Below are 22,187 nucleotides of genomic sequence, written 5' to 3'. Positions count from 1 at the left end.
TTGCACACTCTCACCAGTACACTATTTACTTTGTGACAAATGCCAGCTATACTTCATTACTGCAGTACCTATAGTGGAGTTACTTTAGGTATGAATCTGTATGGTGCAGAAAGAGAACTGATGCAGGGAGTGCCTTGTGTGTTTGGAGCAGGGCGTTAACTAATTGATACTGTGTGCCTTGTGGGAATGGAAGCAGTACCAATGATGTAGAAAGTGTTGCACACTTTGGGGGAAGGATGGAGAGTGCAGCTTGTAAAACACGCATGTAGGTTGTTAGTTGCTGAGCACTGAGGCTTGTTAGGTTTGACTAATCAATCATGAGTGGGGATTGACAGAAATGCACAGCATATTGCAGGCATTCAAAGAATAAAACCTGTTTACCCTTTTGCTTTGCCACAGTAACCAGGATGATTACCAGTTGGTGCGAAAACTTGGCCGTGGGAAATACAGTGAAGTATTCGAAGCTATTAACATAACAAACAATGAAAAAACAGTAGTCAAAATACTGAAAGTGAGTATCAGCTTTTACTGTTCAGCTTCTCATGTACTGTCCTTTGCATGTAGGGTCAATCATGCATTACTGTCAGTATTATGCACGGTGTGAATACTTCTGGATCATTTTTCATCTGCTGCTACCTCACTTGTCGCTCGTATCCAGTTCAGCTCGCCCCCTACCCCTGCTGACCTGCACTGGCTCCCTGTTCCCTAGTGTATTAAATTTAAACTTCTTGCCTTCAAATCCCTCTGTAGCCTGACCCTGTCCTATCCCTGCAATCTCCTCCAGCCTTCTGACTCTCGGCTCTATCCTCTCTGTATAACCAACGCTATTCTGGTTATGCTAAGTAACAAACACTGCCCTGTGTGCTTTTTCACTGTTCAAATTGAGACTTATCTCACAATCTCTTCTCTCATAATTCCCCTAACGCTGTTAAATTCCTTCCCACCTCAGACTTGCTTTGATCTAACAATCTACACGGATTTATAACCCCAGCTTCAGAGACTGGGTGGTGCTGAGTGTTTTAACTCGGAGGCCTGGGCCCCAATCTAACCCAGACTGATAGGATAAACACCTCCTGGTTGTAATTTTATTTGGAATGAACTTGGGCAGTGGCAATTCAGTTCACAGTGAGTATGAGCCCCACAGCACAAAACTCCTTAGTTTGGAACAAATTGACTTTAAATTGGTTATCTCAGTCAAAAGCCATAAGATGGCTGGTATGTGAATCATAACAGGTCACACTGAATCAGTAGTGGATTCTCTTTTGAAGTTTTGGCAGAGGCATATTGTTGGGCCAGAGTAAAGGGAGCTTTATTCTGCATTTAACCATGCTGTACATGACCTGGGAGTGGTTGGCAACGACACTGGCCTTCTGGAAAGTATTTAATTCCCCAGCATTCCTCGTCATGACTAGATTAAAAACCCACAAAAGTCATAAAAATAAAACCTGAGCTTGGTGTTTCTGCCCACTAGCTATTGTTGAAAAAAGTGGGGACAGCAGAAGGTAAAAATGGTTAAGATTTTCTGGAGTTTGATCCCCTTTTGATGTTGAGTTAGCTGATTTCAGCTCATGGGTCAGTAAAGGGCACCATGACTGGCCTGAGCTAGAGAGGGGGGAAATTGCCATGGTTTGCACTGCATATTGTGTGCACTCTGGGTGAGGACAAGATTGAGCTTGGTTCTGATGCTTTCTTCTCTCAGTGTTTAGCCTGTTGACGGTCACTGTGAAGGCTCACATGACTGAGGGCCAGTTGGATACTGGAGAGCGTCAGCTACCCATGGAGCCATCCCACAGCGAACAGTCGCCTCCTTCAGGAGAAGGGTTTTAAAAAAAGAAATTCTGGGATGCAGGACAAATATGAAGTGCCATTGGGTAGCACTGCATGTAGTGTAGCAGGTTAATTGAGATCTCCACGGGCAGCCCTGTAAATTGGCAAAGCACTGAACCATTTAAAGATTCTAGTGACTCTCTTTCTCTCTCCACGGATGTTGCCTGGCCTGCTGAGTTTTTCCAGCGTTTTCTGTTATTAAAGATTCTAGTGATTGGGTTAACAATTAAATGAAAGATCATAGGGAAAAGGTAACGCTGTTTATTTTTGATTAGTCAAAATGTAATGAACTGGTAACCTGACATTGGTGTAGTATCCTTTTCATTTTTGTTTTCTTGGCATTTTCTGGCTTTTCATCTGTGAGTTGAAGTCACCGTGTGATCTCTTGGATTTTAGAAGTGCCTGATTTAATTGAAGCAGCTCCACAGGAGATGTGTCTATAACGACACCAAAATGTCAAGTGTAGGCGAGAAATATGACGAGAAAGGAAGGATTCGTTGCAGAATTTGAAGGATTTTAATTTTCCCAACTAAATCAATTCTTCAAATCTCTTGGTTAGAATGTAGAAGAAAAATGGGGCATTTTGGCAACATTTTACTTGTGTTTTGACAGGTTATCAAATTTGCTTATTATATTGCCCTCAAGGCAACGTCAGCAGGAAAAGCTTGCGACTTGTGTAAAATGAAATAAAATTGGAGTTCAATCCAATATTCCCAAATAACTGCTGTCTGCAATAAATGTAGCGTAACTAGATGGCAACCAGTTGTGAGGCTGTGATTTAGTTAACCAGGCTGTGATTCAGTTAAGCAATGTTGCTAATGTATGCTGTCTTTGCTTAAGACAGGTACTTAAATGCTTTATCAAAACTGGCAGAAAGTCAGCCATCTGTTTGTACAAAAGTTTTGGGAACATCTATTACACTTCAGGCATCACGATCCCACCATCACACTTTGTATAAAATGCCATTAAATCACAACTGAATATAATCTTTAAAAAAAACCCAAAAGGATACAGAAACCCAACTATTATCCCAATTGTTGAGATAATGTGAGGAACCAAGCAACTGTTAATCTGGAGAAACATCTAACAGCAATAATTAGGGTTTAATTGACCTTGAGGCCTCCTTAGACCACTTCCCCACAGAGAGTATCTGAGTAGAGGCCTTAAAGGGACAGGCCAGGTTAGTGCTTTAAACCCCAGACTACCTGAGAGTAATGCCACAGCAATATATGTTCAGGTGAACAGCTGTGTTTCCCCTTTTAGGGTAAGATGCCCTCTTTAGGTATTAATATTTCTCCCCTTGCTCTTTTGAATGGTCTTCACCCACTGGTCATGGCTGAAAGGTTGAGTGGGAGAGAGTGTCAGATGTTCCACAGTTACCCATCATATCTAATTCTGGAGTTTGAAGAAGGTTTTAACTTATAAATATTGCTAACCATTTCGAGGACTGGTTCAGTGGAAATGTGTAAATGGGGAAATTTGCAGCTAATATTTTTCCACAACAGAGTGTGGTTTAAGCCAACATAAGATAGACGACCAATAATTATGGATTTGTGGCAAAAGATTAGTGCAGGAAGAGAGCGCTCTGATATACACCGGCCTCGAGAGGAAATCGACTCTTTGACGAGCATGTCTCTTTGCCAAAGCTCTACGCGAGGCAGATTAGGCAGCTGGTGGCGAGGAAGCCTTATATTTTGGTATTGAATTTAATTGCCTAGAACAGCGAGGTGGCTGGCACATCACAATACCCTTCCAGCACTCCAAACACATGTCTGTCATACAGCTGCTGAGGAAACTGAGACTTGAAATGCCAGCTCCTGGAATGGGGTTACCTGGAGGCCAGGTGTGAGACCACACACTTGTGTATCCAGGTTCAGTACTTACTGGGATTGGTTTGCAGTGAGGCAGACAGCTGCTGAACCTCCAACTGGTGGATCAACTGTTCTATAGGGTATGGTGTGTGTGTCCATACTTTAGTGAGGAGGGTGGTGGCAGTAGACTCCCACATTTTATGGTAAGTTGTGCTCCTTCCCATGCTGCTTGTAAGGAATTCTTGGTACTTGCCTATACTAATGAGAGCTCAAACCCACATTTGTTAACCGTCGAATGACCAGATAGGAGGGGGAGGTCTCTTTGGGGTTGAGGTGGCTCCAAGTTAACAGGCCTGGTGATGAAAAATTGGAACCAAGTCCACCCTCTATCGCTGACTTGGTAATCCAATACCTGAGTCAGGCAGGTCCACAGTACTCCTGCTGACGCTGACAAACCAGCCAGCCTGGCTCATTAATGGGAGCTGAGATTCTTCCCACTTGGTTCCAGTTTGCCTTGCATGCCCATATCCTAATGGGTAGAGTGGTCCTTCCTGGACTAGCAGCTAAAAGCCCTTTGCTGATTGGCTGCCTGGTTTTAGCTGTTCAAACTATTGGAATTGGGCAAATGGGATATGTCCCTACAGGGATATGTGCCACCCGTATTAAGCAAACAGAAACCACACCTGTGTGGATTTCTCAGTATAGTTAGGAGACTGTCGAGCATGGCAATGGGTTTCTGCACTTTCGACATCCAGCTGACCAGCACAAAAGTTTCTCGTAACCATTAAATTCTAATTTAGTAAGCAATGGTCGGGGAGTCCAGAACCAGGGGTCACAGTCTAAGGATAAAGGGTAAGCCATTTAGGAGAGATGAGGAGGAATTTCTTCACCCAGAGAGTGGTGAACCTGTGGAATTCTCTACCACAGAAGGCAGTAGAGGCCAATTCATTAAATATATTCAAGCAGGAGTTGGATATATTTCTTAAGGCTAAAGGGATCAAGCGGTATGGGGAGAAAGCGGGGACCGGGTACTGAGTTTGGATGATCAACCATGATCGCATTGAATGGCGGAGCAGGCTCGAGGGGCCAAATGGCCTACTGCTGCTCCTATCTTCTATGTTTCTATAGAACAGAGATGAGGCGGAATTTCTTCACCCAGAGAGTGGTGAACCTGTGGAATTCTCTACCACCGAAGGCAGTTGAGGCCAATTCATTAAATATATTCAAGAAGGAGTTAGATATATTTCTTAAGGCTAAAGGGATATGGGGAGAAAGCAGGGACAGGGTACTGAATTTGGATGATCAGCCATGATCTCATGAAATGGCAGAACAGGTTCGAGGGGCTGAATGACCTACTCCTGCTCCTATCTTCTATGTTTCTATGACCAGATTAGCAGCTAAATGTCACAGCTGTGCTCCAGACCCTAGACTACCTATGAGCGATGCCACAGGAGATTGGCTAGCTAGATATCAAACTTTTCAAAACTTGTAGTACAGTGTGCATTTTCCACATGATGAGCTCATTCCCCAACAACATTGCTTCATATGAATCCGGCCAACATATTATGCTTAACAAAGCACGTGTTCAAGTAGCACAGATAAGGTAAGGTCTCGGACCGCGGGTGTCGGCGGGAGGCGCGAGCGGGAAGCTTAAGGCTTCAGAGACCCAGGTAAGGCCTCAGACTGCGGGTGTCGGCGGGAGGCGCGAGCGGGAAGCTTAAAAAGGCTTCAGAGACCCAGGTAAGGCCTCAGACTGCGGGTGTCGGCGGGAGGCGCGAGCGGGAAGCTTAAAAAGGCTTCAGAGACCCAGGTAAGGTCTCAGACCGCGCGTGTCGGCGGGAGGCACGAGCGGGAAGCTTAAAAAGGCTTCAGAGACCCAGGTAAGGCGTACCAATCTCCAGTCTCCGAAGTCAGAGGGAAGGAGAGAGGTAAAAAGTAATCCAAGTGTGACGTCACCAGAAAGTGGGTAAGTGATTGGTTGGTAAGTATTTCTTTTTAAGCTTAAACTCTGTGGTTTATAGTTTCTAAGGTGCGATATTCATCATCTAGAATCGGGGCAGAGGGTATTTAAAAATAATAAATTTAATTAATTACATAGAATGGGAGATCAGGTGATGTGTTGCTGCTGCAATATGTGGGAGCTGGTGGACACCATTGATGCTCACGGTGATCACATTTGCAGTAAGTGTTGGCTGCTCGAGGAATTCCGGCTCCGTGTTGAAGAGCTGGAGTCCGAGCTTCAAACACTGAGACACATCAGGGAGGGGGAGAATTACCTGGACTCTGTGTATCAGGAGGTAGTCACACCAATTAGATTAATTAATTCAGATGTAGTCCGTGGCCAGGGTCAGGATGGTGTGATTAGAAGTGAGGCAGGTACGGGGATCCAGGAGGTAGTGTTGGAGGAGCCGCAGCCCTTGCTCTTGTCCAACAGGTTTGAGGCTCTTACTCCCTGTGAGGATGGGAACAGGGACTGCGGGGAGGATGAGCAACCTGGCCACAGCACCGTGGAGCGGGGGGCCATTCAAGTGGGGGGAGTTAAAAGAAATGTTGTAGTGGTAGGGGATAGTATTGTTAGAGGGATAGATAGAGTTCTTTGCAGCCGAGAGCGAGAGTCCCAAAGGCTGTGTTGCCTGCCCGGTGCCAGGGTTAAGGACATTTCCTCTGGGCTGGAGAGAAAGTGGGAGGGGCAGGATCCAGTTGTCGTGGTCCATGTTGGTACCAACGACATAGATAGGACAAGGAAGGAGGTTCTGCTGAGGGAGTTTGAGCAGCTAGGGGTCAAATTAAAAAGCAGAACCACAAGGGTAATAATCTCTGGATTACTACCTGAGCCACGTGCAAATTTGGCTAGGGTAAATAAAATTAGAGTGTTAAATGCGTGGCTCAAAGACTGGTGTGGGAGAAATGGGTTTTGCTTCCTGGGACACTGGCATCAGTACTGGGACAGGCGAGAGCTGTTCCGTTGGGACGGACTTCACTTGGCCAGTGCTGAGACTAGAATCCTGGCGAATCGAATAACTAGGGCTGTAGAGAGGGCTTTAAACTAATTAGTGGGGGGGAGGTTTTAAGAGAGCGAAAAATAAAAATGACAGCGGAGAAGGCAATAGAGCAAGGTAGCAGTGGGGGAATTAAAAACCAGAGCGTGTCAGGAAGGGACAGAATGTATATAATAAAGGTAATGTAGTAAAAGGGGTAAAAGCAGGAATAAATTGTCAGAAAACATATTTGAAAGTTCTTTATCTGAATGCACGCAGCATTCGTAACAAAACAGATGAGTTGACGGTGCAAATAACTACACATGGGTATGATCTGGTGGCCATTACGGAAACATGGCTGCAAGATAATCATGAATGGGAACTAAACATACAAGGGTATTTGACAATTAGGAAGGACAGACAGGAAGGAAAGGGAGGTGGGGTTGCTATGTTAATCAAGGATGGAATCACTGCAATAGTCAGAAATGATATTGGGTCAAAGGATCAGGATAGTGAAACAGTTTGGGTGGAGATAAGGAATAATAAGGGGAAAAAGTCACTAGTGGGCGTAGTCTACAGACCTCCTAACAGTTGCAACTCTGTTGGTCGGAGTATAAATCAGGAAATAGATGGGGCTTGTAATAAGGGAACAGCTATAATCATGGGGGATTTTAACTTTCATATTGACTGGACTAATCAAATTGGGCATGGCAGCCTTGAGGAAGAGTTCATAGAGTGTATTAGGGACGGGTTCCTTGAGCAGTATGTAACTGAACCAACCAGGGGGCAGGCAATCTTAGATCTGGTCCTGTGTAATGAGACAGGATTAATAAAAAATGTCCTAGTAAAGGATCCCCTTGGAATGAGTGACCATAATATGGTTGAATTCCAAATTCAGTTTGAGGGTGAGAGAGTTGGATCTCAAACCAGCGTACTAAGCTTAAATAAAGGAGACTATGAAGGTATGAGAGTAGAATTGACTAAAGTGGACTGGGAAAACAGATTAAAGTGTAAGACGGTACAAGAGCAGTGGTCTACATTCAAGGAGATATTTCACATCTTTCAAGATAAATATATTCCACTGAGGAAAAAGGGGTGTAAAAGAAAAGACAGCCATCCGTGGCTTAGTAAAGTAATAAAGGATAGCATTCGACTGAAAACAAGGGCATATAAATTGGCCAAATCTAGTGGGAGGATAGAAGATTGGGAAGCATTTAAAAGCCAGCAAACAATAACTAAAAGATTAAGAAAGGGAAGACAGATTATGAAAGTAAACTAGCAAAAAATATAAAAACAGATAGCAAGAGTTTCTACAGCTATATAAAAAGAAAAAGGGTGGCTAAAGTGAATGTTGGTCCCTTAGAGGATGAGACTGGGAAACTAGTGGTGGGGAACATGGAGATGGCAAAGACGCTGAACAAATACTTTGTATCAGTCTTTACAGTAGAGGACACTAAAAATATCCCAACAGGAGGCAATGGGCGGGGGGGGGGAGGAGCTAAACACGATTAAAATCACTAAGGAGATGGTACTCAGTAAAATAATGGGACTTAAGGCGGATAAATCCCCCGGACCTGATGGCCTACATCCTAGGGTCTTGAGAGAAGTGGCGGTAGGGATTGTGGATGCATTGGTGATCATTTTCCAGAACTCCCTGGACTCGGGAAAGGTCCCGGCAGATTGGAAAACTGCTAATGTTAACACCCTTATTTAAGAAGGGAAGTAGACAAGAAGCTGGAAACTATAGACCAGTTAGCCTAACATCTGTGGTTGGCAAAATGTTGGAGTCCATTATTAAGGATACAGTAACAGAGCATTTGGATAAACATAATTTAATAGGACAGAGTCAGCATGGTTTTATGAAGGGGAAGTCATGTTTGACAAATTTGCTCGAATTCTTTGAGGATGTAACATACAGGGTGGATAAAGTGGAACCAGTGGATGTAGTGTATTTGGACTTCCAAAAGGCATTTGACAAGGTTCCACACAAAAGATTACTGATCAAGATAAAAAATCACGGGATTGGGGGTAATATACTGGCATGGGTGGAAGATTGGCTATCTAACAGAAAACAAAGAGTTGGGATAAATGGTTCGTTCTCGGGCTGGCAATCAGTAACTAGTGTTCCGCAGGGGTCAGTGCTGGGACCCCAACTCTTTACAATCTATATTAACGATTTGGAGGAAGGGACCGAGTGCAACACATCCAAGTTTGACGATGATACAAAGATGGGAGGGAAAGCAGTGAGTGAGGAGGACATAAAAAACCTGCAAAAGGACATAGACAGGCTAAGTGAGTGGGCAGAGATTTGGCAGATGCAATATAATGTTGGAAAGTGTGAGGTTATGCACTTTGGCAGAAAAAATCAAAGAGCAAGTTATTATCTAAATGGAGAGAAACTGCAAAGTGCTACAGTACAAAAGGATCTGGGGGTCCTGGTGCATGAAACACAAAAAGTTAGTATGCAGGCGCAGCAGGTGATCAGGAAGGCCAATGGAATCTTGGCTTTTATTGCAAGGGGGATGGAGTATAAAAACAGGGACGTCTTGCTGCAGTTATACAGGGTATTGGTGAGGCCACACCTGGAATACTGCGTGCAGTTTTGGTTTCCATATTTAAGAAAAGATATACTTGCTCTCGAGGCGGTTCAGAGAAGGTTCACTTGGTTGATTCCAGAGATGAGGGGGTTGACGTATGAGGAAAGGTTGAGTAGGTTGGGATTCTACTCATTGGAGTTCAGAAGAATGAGAGGCGATCTTATCGAAACATATAAGATTATGAGGGGGCTTGATCGGGTGGATGCGGTGAGGATGTTTCCACTGATTGGTGAGATTAGAACTAGGGGGCATAATCTTAGAATAAGGGGCTGCCCTTTCAAAACTAAGATGAGGAGAAACTTCTTCACCCAGAGGGTAGTAAATCTATGGAATTTGCTACCCCAGAGAGCTGTGGAAGCTGCAACATTAAATACATTTAAAATGGAGATAGACATTTTCCTAGCAGATAAGGGAATTAGGGGTTACGGGGAGAGGGCAGGGAAGTGGACGGGAGTCTAGATTCAGATCAGCCATGATCCTATTGAATGGCGGAGCAGGCCCGAGGGGCCATATGGCCTACTGCTCCTATTTCTTATGTCCTTATGTTCTAATAAGGCCCAACTGAATATGAAGCAATATGGACCGTTTGTTAAAAGATTTGGGACTTTTCACCTGAGAATCACCTGCAACGGCTTCTCTTCCCACTCCCACATAGTTACCTCTGGTGTCCCCCAAGGATCTATCCTTGGCCCCCTCCTATTTCTCATTTACATGTTACCCCTTGGTGACATCACCCAAAAACAGAGTGTCAGTTTCCACATGTACGCTGACGACACCTGGCTCTACCTCACCACCACTTCTCTCGACCCCTCCACGGTCTCTAAATTGCCAGACTGCTTCTTCGACATACAGTTGTGGATGAGCAGAAATTTTCTCCAGTTAAATATTGGGAAGATCGAAGCCAATGTTTTCGTTCCTAATCACTGAGTCCATCCCTCTCCCTAACATCTGTCTGAGGCTGAACCACACTGTTCGCAACCTTGGTGTCATATTTGACCCGGAAATGAGCTTCCGACCACATATCCGCAGCATAACAAAAACCGCCTGTTTCCACCTCCGTAATATCACCCGTCTCCGCTCATCTGTTGCTGAAACCCTCATCCATGCCTTTGTTACCTCTAGACTTGACTATTCCAATGCACTCCTGGCTGGCCTTCCATATTCTACCCTTAATTCGCACCAAGTCCCGTTCACCCATCACCCCTGTGCTCACTGACCTACGCTGGCTCCTGGTTAAGCAGCGCCTCAATTTCAAAATTCTCATCCTTGTTTTCAAATCCCTCCATGGCCTCGCCCCTCCCTATCTCTGTAATTTCCTTCAGCCCTTCCCCCACCCCATCCCCCCCCCCACCCCCCGAGATATCTGCGCACCTCTAATTCTGCCCTCTTGAACATCCCTGATTATAATCGCTCAACCATTGGTGGCCGTGCCTTCTGTTGCCTAGGCCCTGAGCTCTGGAATTCCCTGCCGAAACCTCTCCGCCTCTCTACCTCTTTCCTCCTTTTAAGACGCTCCTTAAAACCTACCTCTTTGATCAAGCTTTTGGTCACCTGCCCTAATTTCTCCTTATGTGGCTCGGTGTCAAATCTTTTGTCCTGTAATACGCCTGTGCAGCGCCTTGGGACGTTTTACTATGTTAAAGGTGCTCTATAAATACGTTGTTGTAAGAAAGACTGAGCAGCCCATCTAGATTAGCCTGTTGTTTAGTTCTATACACACCAACCATTCAGACCATTTTGATCTCCCCCTTACTTGATGGATGCCGTGCCCATCTGTTCCACCATGATTCTGGAATCCGCCCCTTTAACTTCTACTTGCTTCTCCTGAGCCACTCTTAAGTGGTTACTTTTTTATGACCATATATCTGTAAGGAGTATTTGGCAAAGCTTTCATTTCTGTACAGACGTACATGATATTGTAAATTGTGTTGAAACCTTTCATAACATCATTTGTAAGCGACGTCTGCTTGTTCAGATGACGTTTCTCTCATCTGGCTGTTGTCCAACAAACAAAAAAATGGTTTGTCAAGCCATTCTTTCATAAATACTGTCTCTCTAAATTATGTTTAGCTTAAGAATTCCTCGTGTTGTCATATTGCCAAGTTCTCTTCTAGCTCACAAGTAACTTCTCCATGTTCACCCTTCATGAATTTAGATTGCATTCCCTGGGTCGCCTTGCCTTTTTTCAATGAGAATATTTCTTTCCACATGCCTCGTAGCTCATAGATGTAAAGACCCAACAGTGGCTTTGTTGCCCTTCAATGCTTTCCTAATGCCTACCTCTTTATATGTACAGTGAGCAAAACTAGTTTCCTCTGTGTTGCATCATCTGGTCATTATGACGTTACTGTTTGTGGGACCTTGCTGTTCGCAAATTGGCTGCTGTGTTTTCCACATTACAACAGTGACTCCACTTCAAATAGTACTTCGTTGGCTGTAAAGCGCGTTGAGACGTCTGGTGGTCGTGAAAGGCGCTATATAAATGCAAGTCTGTCTTTCTTTCATAGTCCATCAGTATCACGTCTTTGGACCTCTTTACAGATCTGTTGTAACAAATACAGCCTCACAGTGTGTTGAGATGTTAATCTCACTTCTTAACAAACACTAGAGAACAAGATTTGAGCCTTTGAGTTGGTTCACCAACATAGCTGTACTGCTGACACTTAGCAAGCCCTGTCAGGGGAAAGGTAAAATGCCTTGTATGTTCACAGATGCTCATTATTGCAAGCTTAGAGATTAACTGGATCTCTTTGCTTACACGCTGACTGTGGGCCAGTAGTATGTCCCCCCCCCCCCTCAATTGCATGTGCATGCTGGTTTTCATGTTTGAGTTGTATCTGTCAGCATTTGCTGACAAAAATCCATGTTTCCTGCGCTGCCCTGGCCCCTCTTCTGAGGTTGGCCCAGAATGCCCCATAATATGCTTTGTGCATGCAATCATATGGGTTCCAATATTGTGCTCATTATAATTATTCATGCTCTACTATAGCATTGAGAGTAAACTTCTGAATCCGGTCCAACAGCAAGTTAGCTAGCCCATAGCGAACAGGTATCGAGAAATTGCGCCTGCAATCTTCCAGCCTGTGGGTGAGGTACTTGCTGGCACAGATCTGGGAACTTGAGGCCCAACTGTCAACATTAATTAAATAACATTTCAATGACATATCCATTCTTAATCAGTGACGTAACAACCTTGTGATGTGTAACTGTGCAGGGGAAAGAGCTACATAAAAATACTTGTGGGCTGAAAGCCATCTGTCGTATTGGAATATTTTGGGATAGCCATTCTGAGCTGTTTATTAAGTATAGAGGATTAAGCAGCAGTAAAAGGATTGCCTTATGCCTTTGTAGTTGCACACATGCCAACCGTCAAGATAAACCGGCTGTCCTTACTTACGCACTGAATAAGTGGGCAAGCAGTCCGCCTCTTCCCCAAATGACCATAACATGTCAGCCGTCAGTGTTTCAAAGTTTGCAGAGTTATCCACGTGCTTTTGCTGACACAAATTGTTATTGCCAAGCAGTCTCCGGCCCTGCTTCTGAAGTTGTACCAGAATGCTCTGCAGTTCTGGGCATACATGGAACTTGTGCCCATGTGCAATCATTAGACTCCCATGCTGACCCTGATGAAATCGCAACCGTGATGTATAAATACTTTAAATCTTCCTATTGTAGAGATTAGTCATGTAAATTGTATTGGGGAGATTAAGTGACGTAAAATGGGGGGAGAGAGTAGGACAGTGGGATTAGTTTTTCATTGCTACAGCAAAGAGCTGGCACAGCCATGATGAGCCAAATGGCCACGTTCTGTGTTGTAACATTTTTTTGGTTATATGGTATAGGGAAGATATGCATAGAGATTGTTGTAAATTATACTGGAGAGTGATGGAAAATGCATGATCAGGTAGGTGATGCTTACATGCCAACCATCAGTGTTTGCTGCTGTTGGTAGCAGAGGGTGGAAACTGGCAATAGTCTTGGAAAACAATGCCGGGAACCACAACTCACCTTGGAGTTGCCATTCTGAGGTTATTGAGTCGGTTTCTGAAAGACACCCATACCATTGGCATTCCAAAATCTATGTGTGCTTTCTAGCCACAAGAAGGCAGATCATGATGAGCCCAAAACTATGAAGAATCTTGCTATCAGCAGCTCTCAAGGTGATTCTTTGGGTTGTTGTGGCATGTACATCAAATACTTGGAGGCTCAGCAAATAATCAAAATGGAACAGACTGCATTTTGGAATATGCAGGGCAGTTTCTGGTAGCTGAGATTGCAAAGTGTCATAAGAATTTCAAATACATTTACAGGCAACCGTGCGGTCATTGGCCCTTGTGAAAAAAATGGAAACTAATGGTTCCACATCTTGGATTTTAGCTGGGATATGTACTTTAGCTCCCTGTAATGTTGAAGGAGCGATTCTACTGAGCCTATCTCTTGAAAGAGGAGTGAGGCAAAGTTGTTCACTGTCACCCTTCTCATTTGATGTATTCATTAATGATATGTTGGATGGCATTGTATTGCTGCAGTGTCTGTACCAGACATTTCTGGAAGAATTGCACTCCTTTTCTTAGATGATATTGTATTGGTGGTGGACTCGCCTGCGGACCTACTGCACCCAGCTAACCATCTTGGACAGTGGGCTAACCAGTGGGATATGCTGGTGGGTATTACAGTTTTGCATGGATCAGAAAGAGATCTCAAATGTACTGTTAATTGGAAGATACAAGAGCATCTATCCCAATTACTGATTTAATTCCTGATGAATGCCCAGGCACAGTCCTTAAGGAATAAACCTGCCCAAGAAATAAATCTTGCTCATGCTCCCTCTCCATAAATTTTCAAAACTTGCCAGTGCAAAAGCCACAATTTTATGTACTTCAGTTTTTCCCTGCACTACAAGTAATGAGGTATGGGGTGTACCAGCAATTTAAGATATAAGCGAGACCTTTTGAGTTTCGTTTTTCACAGAAAAATGGGCCAAGTTTCAAAATGTGAGCTTCAAAACACTGGAAAAAATTGTGGAAGCCATGTAATAAACATAAGAACATAAGAAATAGGAGCAGGAGTAGGCCAATCGGCCCCTCGAGCCTGCTCCGCCATTCAATAAGATCATGGCTGATCTGATCCTAACCGCCAATCCACTATCACAGAACCATCTCCTGAATCTAACAGAATTAGACACACGAAATAGGAGCAGGATCAGGCTACACGGCCCCTGGGCCCGCTCCGCTACCCACAGGGCCATGACCGATCTGAACCTAGACTCATGTCCAAATTCCTGCCCGCTCCCCATAACCCTTAATTCCCTTTACTTCTAGGAAACTGTCTATTTCTGTTTTAAATTTATGTAATGATGTAGCTTCTACAGCTTTTTGGGGCAGCATATTCCATGGACCTACCACCCTCTGAGTGAAGTAGTTCCTCCTCATCTCAGTTTTGAAAGAGCAGCCACTTATTCTAAGACTATGCCCCCTAGTTCTAGTTTCACCCATCATCGGGAACATCCTCCCCGCATCCACCCGATCCAACCCCTTCACAATCTTATATGTTTCAATAAGATCGCCTCTCATTCTTCTGAACTCCAATGAGTAGAGTCCCAATCTACTCAACCTCTCCTCATATGTCCATCCCCTCATCCCCGGGATTAACCGAGTGAACCTTCTTTGTACTGACTCGAGAGCAAGTATGTCCTTTCTTAAGTATGGACACCAAAACTGTACGCAGTATTCCAGGTGCGGTCTCACCAATACCTTGTACAACTGAAGCAATACCTCCCTATTTTTATATTCTATCCCCCTAGCAATGAAAGCCAACATTCCATTGGCCTTCTTAATCACTTGCTGCACCTGCATACTAACCTTTTGAGTTTCGTGCACCAGGACCCCCAGATCCCTTTGTACTTCAGTACTTTCCAGTTTCTTGCCATTAAGATAATAACTTGCTCTACGATTTTTCCTGCCAAAGTGCATAACCTCACACTTTCCAGTATTGTATTCCATCTGCCAAATCTCTGCCCACCTACTTAGCCTGTCTATGTCCCCTTGCAGGTTTTTTATGTCCTCCTCGCTCACTACTTTCCCTCCCATCTTGGTATCATCTGCAAACTTTGATATGTTACACTCGGTCCCCTTCTCCAAATCGTTAATATAGATTGTAAAGAGTTGGGGACCCAGCACTGACCCCTGCGGAACACCACTAGTTACTGATTGCCAGTCTGAGAATGAACCATTTATCCCAACTCTCTGCCTTCTGTTAGATAGCCAATCCTCTATCCATGCCAGAATATTACCCCCAATCCCGTGATTTTTTATCTTAAGCAATAATCTTTTGTGTGGCACCTTGTCTAATGCCTTTTGGAAGTCTAAATACACTACGTCCACTGGTTCCCCTTTATCCACCCTATATGTTACTTCCTCAAAGAACTCCAGCAAATTTGTCAAACATGACTTCCCCTTCATAAAACCATGCTGACTTTGTCCTATTAAATTATGATTATCCAAATGTCCTGTTACTGTCTCCTTAATAATGGACTCCAAAATTTTACCTACCACAGATGTTAGGCTAACCGGTCTATAGTTTCCAGCCTTCTGTCTATTGCCCTTTTTAAATAAGGGTGTTACATTAGCAGTTTTCCAGTCTGCCGGGACCTTTGCCGAGTCCAGGGAGTTTTGGAAAATTATTACCAATGCATCCACAATCCCTGCCGCCACTTCCCTCAAGACCCTAGGATGTAAGCCATCAGGTCCAGGTGATTTATCCGCCTTGAGTCCCATTATTTTACCGAGTACCACTTCCTTAGTGATTTTGATCGTGTTTAGCTCCTCCCCCCCTTTAGCCCCCTGTTTGTCCAGTGTTGGGATATTCTTAGTGTCTTCTACTGTAAAGACTGATACAAAACATTCATTCAGTGTTTTTGCCATCTCCATATTTCCCACCATTAATTTCCCGGTCTCATCCTCTAAGGGACCAACATTTACTTTAGCCACCCTTTTTCTTTTTATATAACTATAAAAACTCTTACTATCTGTTTTTATATTTTTTGCTAATTTACTTTCATAATCTATCTTCCCTTTCTTAATCTTTTTGTTATTTTTTTGCTGTCTTTTAAAGTTTTCCCAATCCTCTATCCTCCCACTAGATTTGGCTACCTTATATGCCCTTGTTTTTAGTCGAATACTATCCTTAATTTCTTTACTTAGCCATGGATGGCTGTCTTTTCTTTTACACCCTTTTCTTCTCAGTGGAATATATATTTTTTGGAAGTTGTAAAATAACTCCTTAAATGTACACCACTGATCATGTATCGTCTTACCCTTTAATCTATTTTCCCAATCCACTCTACTCAATTCCGCTCTCATACCTTCATAGTCTCCTTTATTCAAGCTTAGCACGCTTGTTTGAGATCCAACCTTCTCACCCTCTAATTGAATATGGAATTCAACCATGTTATGGTCACTCATTCCAAGGGGATCCTTTACTAGGACATTTTTAATTAATCCTGTCTCGTTACACAGGACCAGATCTAAGGTTGCTTGCCCCCTGGTCGGTTCAGTTACATACTGCTCAAGAAACCCATCCCTAATACACTCAATGAACTCATCCTCAAGGCAGCCCTGCCCAATTTGATTTGTCCAATTAATATGATAGTTAAAATCCCCCATAATTATAGATGTTCCCTTATTACAAGCCTCAACTATTTCCTGATTGATACTCCGTCCAACAGAGTTGCCACTGTTCGGAGGCCTATAGACTACGCCCACTAGTGTTTTTTTCCCTTTATTCCTTACCTCCACCCAAACTGTTTCATTATCCTGATCTTTTGACCCAATATCATTTCTCTATTAGTGATTCCTTCCTTTATTAACATAGCCACCCCACTTCCCCTTCCTTCCTGCCTGTCCTTCCTGATCGTTAAATAACCTGGTATGTTTAATTCCCAGGCATTGTCACCCTGCAGCCATGTTTCTGTAATGGCCACAAGATCATACCCATATGTAGTTATTTGTGCCATTAACTCGTCTATTTTGTTACGAATGCTACATGCATTCAGATAGAGAACTTTCACAGATGTTTTGTGACACTTAGTTCCTGCTTTTGCCCTTTTTATTACTTTACCTTTTACTCCATACCTTCTGCCCCTTCCTGACACGCTCTGGTTTTCAATTTCCCCACTGCTACCCAAGTCTATGACCTTCTCTGTTGTCATTTTTATTATTTGCTCTCTAGGAACCTCCCCCCCCACTAGTTAGTTTAAAGCCCTCTCTACAGCCCTAGTTATATGATCCGCCAGGACTCTAGTCCCAGCACTGGCCAAGTGAAGCCTGTCCCAACGGAACAGCTCCCTCCTGCCCCAGTACTGGTGCCAGTGTCCCAGGAAGCAAAACCCATTTCTCCCACACCAGTCTTTGAGCCACGCATTTAACTCTCTAATTTTATTTACCCTAGCCAAATTCGCTCGTGGCTCAGGTAATAATCCAGAGATTATTACCCTTGTGGTTCTGCTTTTTAATTTGGCCCCTAGCTGCTCAAACTCCCTCAGCAGAACCTCCTTCCTTGTCCTATCTATGTCGTTGGTACCAACATGGACCACGACAACTGGATCCTCCCCCTCCCACTCCAAGTTTCTCTCCAGTCCAGAGGAGATGTCCTTAACCCTGGCACCGGGCAGGCAACACAGCCTTTGGGACTCTCGCTCTCGCTGCAAAGAACTTTATCTATCCCCCTAACGATACTATCCCCTACCACTACAACATTTCTTTTAACTCCCCCCACTTGAATGGCCCCCTGCTCTACGGTGCTGTGGCCAGGTTGCTCATCCTCCCCGCAGTCCCTGTTCCCAACCTCACAGGGAGTAAGAGCCTCGAACCTGTTGGACAAGTGCAAGGGCTGCGGCTCCTCCAACACTACCTCCTGGATCCCCGTACCTGCCTCACTTCTAGTCACACCATCCTGACCCTGGCCACGGACTACATCTGAATTAATTAATCTAATTGGTGTGAATACCTCGTGATACACAGAGTCCAGGTAACTCTCCCCCTCCCTAATGTGTCTCAGTGTTTGAAGCTCGGACTCCAGCTCTTCAACACGGAGCCGGAATTCCTCGAGCAGCCAACACTTGCTGCAAATGTGATCACTGTGAGCATCAATGGTGTCCACCAGCTCCCACATATTGCAGCAGCAACACATCACCTGATCTCCCATTCTATGTAATTAATTAAATTTATTAATATTATTCTTAAATACCCTCTGCCCCGATTCTAGATGGTGAATATCACACCTTCGAAACTATAAACCAAAGAGATTTAAGCTTCAAAAGGGAGAAATACTCACCAACCAATCACTTACCCGCTTTCTGGTGACGTCACACTTGCATTACTTTTTACCTCTCTCCTTCCCTCCGAGTTCCCAGACTGGAGATTGGTAGGCCTTAGCTGGGACTTTTATAGTCCCGCTCTGCCGCTCGAGATTCCCGCCGACGCTGTGAGGCCTTACCTGGTCTCTGGGACTTTTATAGCCCTGCTCTGCCGCTCAGGATTCCCGCCGACGCACTGAGGCCTTACCTGGTCTCTGGGACTTTTATAGCCCCGCTCAGGATTCCCGCCGACGCACTGGCCTTACCTGGTCTCTGGGACTTTTATAGCCCCGCTCTGCCTAAAGTCACCCTAAAGCATTGGCCTGGGTTTTCAGTCTATATTTAGGGCTGTGTTGGAGTTGTTAGCTTTTTTAAAATTGTTCAGCTTTTGCGCATTTCCTGGACAAGTATGAATGAGCACAGGCCATGGTTTCTTTAGCTAGGTGGTTATAACAATTCTTGGATCAGAAGTTTCACACTGAAATGGAAGATTTTTATCATTGTCTCCAGATAAATCATTATCCAGTAAATGCCATCTGACCACAATTCAACAATTAATAACTTTTACCCCTTTTATTTCTATCAATATGGTGAACTCAAATTGTGCAAGTTAATTTTGGTCTTGAGACTTTGCAATAGAGATTTCAAATCATTTGAGATTATTTATGCAGCCAAACATACTGTGAGAGGGGCAGCTGAATAATGTGCCCTCTACATGTTTTATGGCAATGTGTCTCTATAGCTGGAATTTGTTAGTACCTGATGCTTGTTGGCAAGATTGCAGAGGAGTCAGCAACTTCTTCCATGTCTTACGGACTTGTCCAAAAGTCTGAGATATTTTGGATTTCAACAATGAGTCCAGTCTTTCACTGAGATCAACATGAGCCCAGGAGCGGGGGGGGGGGGGGGCGGTGTTTGTGTAAAGGTGGGGGCTGGGTCTATTGTGTGTGTGTGTGTCTATAGGGGGGTGTGTGTCTATAGGGGGGTGTGTGTCTATAGGGGGGTGTGTGTGTCTATAGGGGGGTGTGTGTGTCTATAGGGGGGGGTGTGTGTCTATAGGGGGGGGGGGGTGTCTATAGGGGGGGGTGTCTATAGGGGGGGTGTGTGTCTATAGGGGGGGGTGTGTCTAGGGGGTGTGTGTGTCTATAGGGGGGTGTGTCTATAGGGGGGTGTGTGTGTCTATAGGGGGGTGTGTGTGTGTGTGTCTATAGGGGTGTGTGTGTGTCTATAGGGGTGTGTGTGTATAGGGGTGTGTGTGTGTATAGGGGTGTGTGTGTGTGTATAGGGGTGTGTGTGTGTGTCTATAGGGGGGGGTGTGTGTCTATAGGGGGGGTGTGTGTCTATAGGGGGGTGTGTGTGTCTATAGGGGGGTGTGTGTGTCTATAGGGGGGTGTGTGTGTGTGTGTCTATAGGGTGTGTGTGTGTCTATAGGGGGGTGTGTGTGTGTGTGTGTGTCTATAGGGTGTGTGTGTGTGTGTCTATAGGGGGGTGTGTGTGTGTCTAGGGGGTGTGTGTGTCTATAGGGGGTGTGTGTGTGTCTATAGGGGGTGTGTGTGTGTCTATAGGGGGGGGTGTGTGTGTCTATAGGGGTGTGTGTGTGTGTCTATAGGGGGGGGTGTGTGTGTCTATAGGGGTGTGTGTATAGGGGTGTGTGTGTCTATAGGGGTGTGTGTGTCTATAGGGGTGTGTGTGTCTATAGGGGTGTGTGTGTGTCTATAGGGGGGTGTGTCTCTAGGGGGTGTGTGTCTCTAGGGGGTGTGTGTCTCTAGGGGGTGTGTGTCTCTAGGGGGTGTGTGTCTCTAGGGGGTGTGTGTCTCTAGGGGGTGTGTGTCTCTAGGGGGTGTGTGTCTATAGGGGGTGTGTGTGTGTCTATAGGGGTGTGTGTGTGTCTATAGGGGTGTGGGGGTGTGTGTGTCTATAGGGGGGGGTGTGTGTGTCTATAGCGGGGGTGTGTGTGTATAGGGGTGTGTGTGTGTATAGGGGGGGGGGTGTCTATAGGGGTGTGTGTGTCTATAGGGGGGTGTGTGTGTGTGTCTATAGGGGTGTGTGTGTGTGTGTCTATAGGGGTGTGTGTGTGTGTCTATAGGGGTGTGTGTGTGTGTGTCTATAGGGGTGTGTGTGTGTGTGTCTATAGGGGTGTGTGTGTGTGTCTATAGGGGGGTGTGTGTCTATAGGGGGGGGTGTGTGTGTGTCTATAGGGGGGTGTGTGTGTGTCTATAGGGGGGTGTGTGTGTGTCTATAGGGGGGTGTGTGTGTGTCTATAGGGGGGTGTGTGTCTATAGGGGTGTGTGTGTGTGTCTATAGGGGGGTGTGTGTGTGTCTATAGGGGGGGTGTGTGTGTGTGGGGGGTGTGTGTGTGTCTATAGAGGGGGGGGTGTGTGTGTCTATAGGGGTGCGTGTGTCTCTATAGGGGTTTGTATCTGTGCCTGTAGGGGTGTGTGTGTGTCTATAGGAGGTGTGTGTGTGTCTATAGGTGTCTCTATAGGTGTGTGTGTGTGTCTCTATAGGTGTGTGTGTGTGTGTCTATAGGTGTGTGTGTGTGTGTCTCTATAGGTGTGTGTGTGTGTCTCTATAGGTGTGTGTGTGTGTGTGTGTCTCTATAGGTGTGTGTGTGTGTGTCTCTATAGGTGTGTGTGTGTGTCTCTCTATAGGTGTGTGTGTGTGTGTCTCTATAGGTGTGTGTGTGTCTCTATAGGTGTGTGTGTGTCTCTATAGGTGTGTGTGTGTCTCTATAGGTGTGTGTGTGTCTCTATAGGTGTGTGTGTGTCTCTATAGGTGTGTGTGTGTGTGTGTCTCTATAGGTGTGTGTGTGTGTGTCTCTATAGGTGTGTGTGTGTGTGTCTCTATAGGTGTGTGTGTGTGTGTCTCTATAGGTGTGTGTGTGTGTGTCTCTATAGGTGTGTGTGTGTGTCTCTATAGGTGTGTGTGTGTGTGTGTCTCTATAGGTGTGTGTGTGTGTGTGTCTCTATAGGTGTGTGTGTGTGTCTCTATAGGTGTGTGTGTGTCTCTCTATAGGTGTGTGTGTGTGTCTCTATAGGTGTGTGGGTGGGGGTGTGTCTATAGGTGGGTCTATGTGTGTGGGTGGGGGTGTGTCTATAGCTGTGTGGGTGTGTGTGTGTGTATAGCTGTGGGGATGTGTGTATAGCTGTGTGGGTGGGGGTGTGTGTATAGCAGTGTGTGTAGGTGTCTGGGTGTGTGTATAGATGTAGGGGTGTGTGTGTGTGTATATAGGTAGGTGTAGGGTGTGTGTGTATGGGGGGGGTGTCTATAGGTGTGGGTGTGTGTCTATAGGTGTGTGTCTGTAGGTGTGGGTGTCGGTGGGTGTGTGTGTCTATAGGTGTGTGCCTGTGGGTGGGGGTGTGTGTCTATAGGTGTGTCTGTGTATGGGGGTGTGTCTATAGCTGTGTGGGTGCGGGTGTGTGTATAGCTGTGTGTGTGTGGGTATGTGTGTATAGCTGTGGGTGGGGATGTGTGTATAGCTGTGTGGGTGGGGATGTGTGTATAGCTGTGTGTGGGTGGGGATGTGTGTATAGCTGTGTGGGTGGGGATGTGTGTATAGCTGTGTGGGTGGGGATGTGTGTACAGCTGTGTGGGTGGGGATGTGTGTACAGCTGTGTGG

At 45.1% G+C, this 22,187-nt stretch overlaps 1 protein-coding gene across 2 annotated transcripts in view; it reads left to right on the top strand.

Moving 5' to 3' along the window:
* The window catches only part of csnk2a2b (casein kinase 2, alpha prime polypeptide b), a 95,137-nt gene that overhangs the window by 22,045 nt on the left and 50,905 nt on the right, over positions 1 to 22,187 (top strand). For both annotated transcript variants that reach the window (XM_085991064.1, XM_085991063.1), the window contains exon 2: positions 400 to 511. In XM_085991064.1, coding sequence (XP_085847190.1) covers positions 400 to 511 — 112 coding nt within the window. The remainder of the gene's footprint in view (positions 1 to 399; positions 512 to 22,187) is intronic.

Source organism: Somniosus microcephalus, chromosome 6 (assembly GCF_052327205.1).
Source record: "Somniosus microcephalus isolate GS21.2 chromosome 6, FLI_Smic_1.0, whole genome shotgun sequence".
NCBI classification, from domain to species: Eukaryota; Metazoa; Chordata; class Chondrichthyes; order Squaliformes; family Somniosidae; genus Somniosus; species Somniosus microcephalus.
Note: the sequence above shows the minus strand (reverse complement) of the source record. Positions and strands in the feature narration are given on the sequence as shown.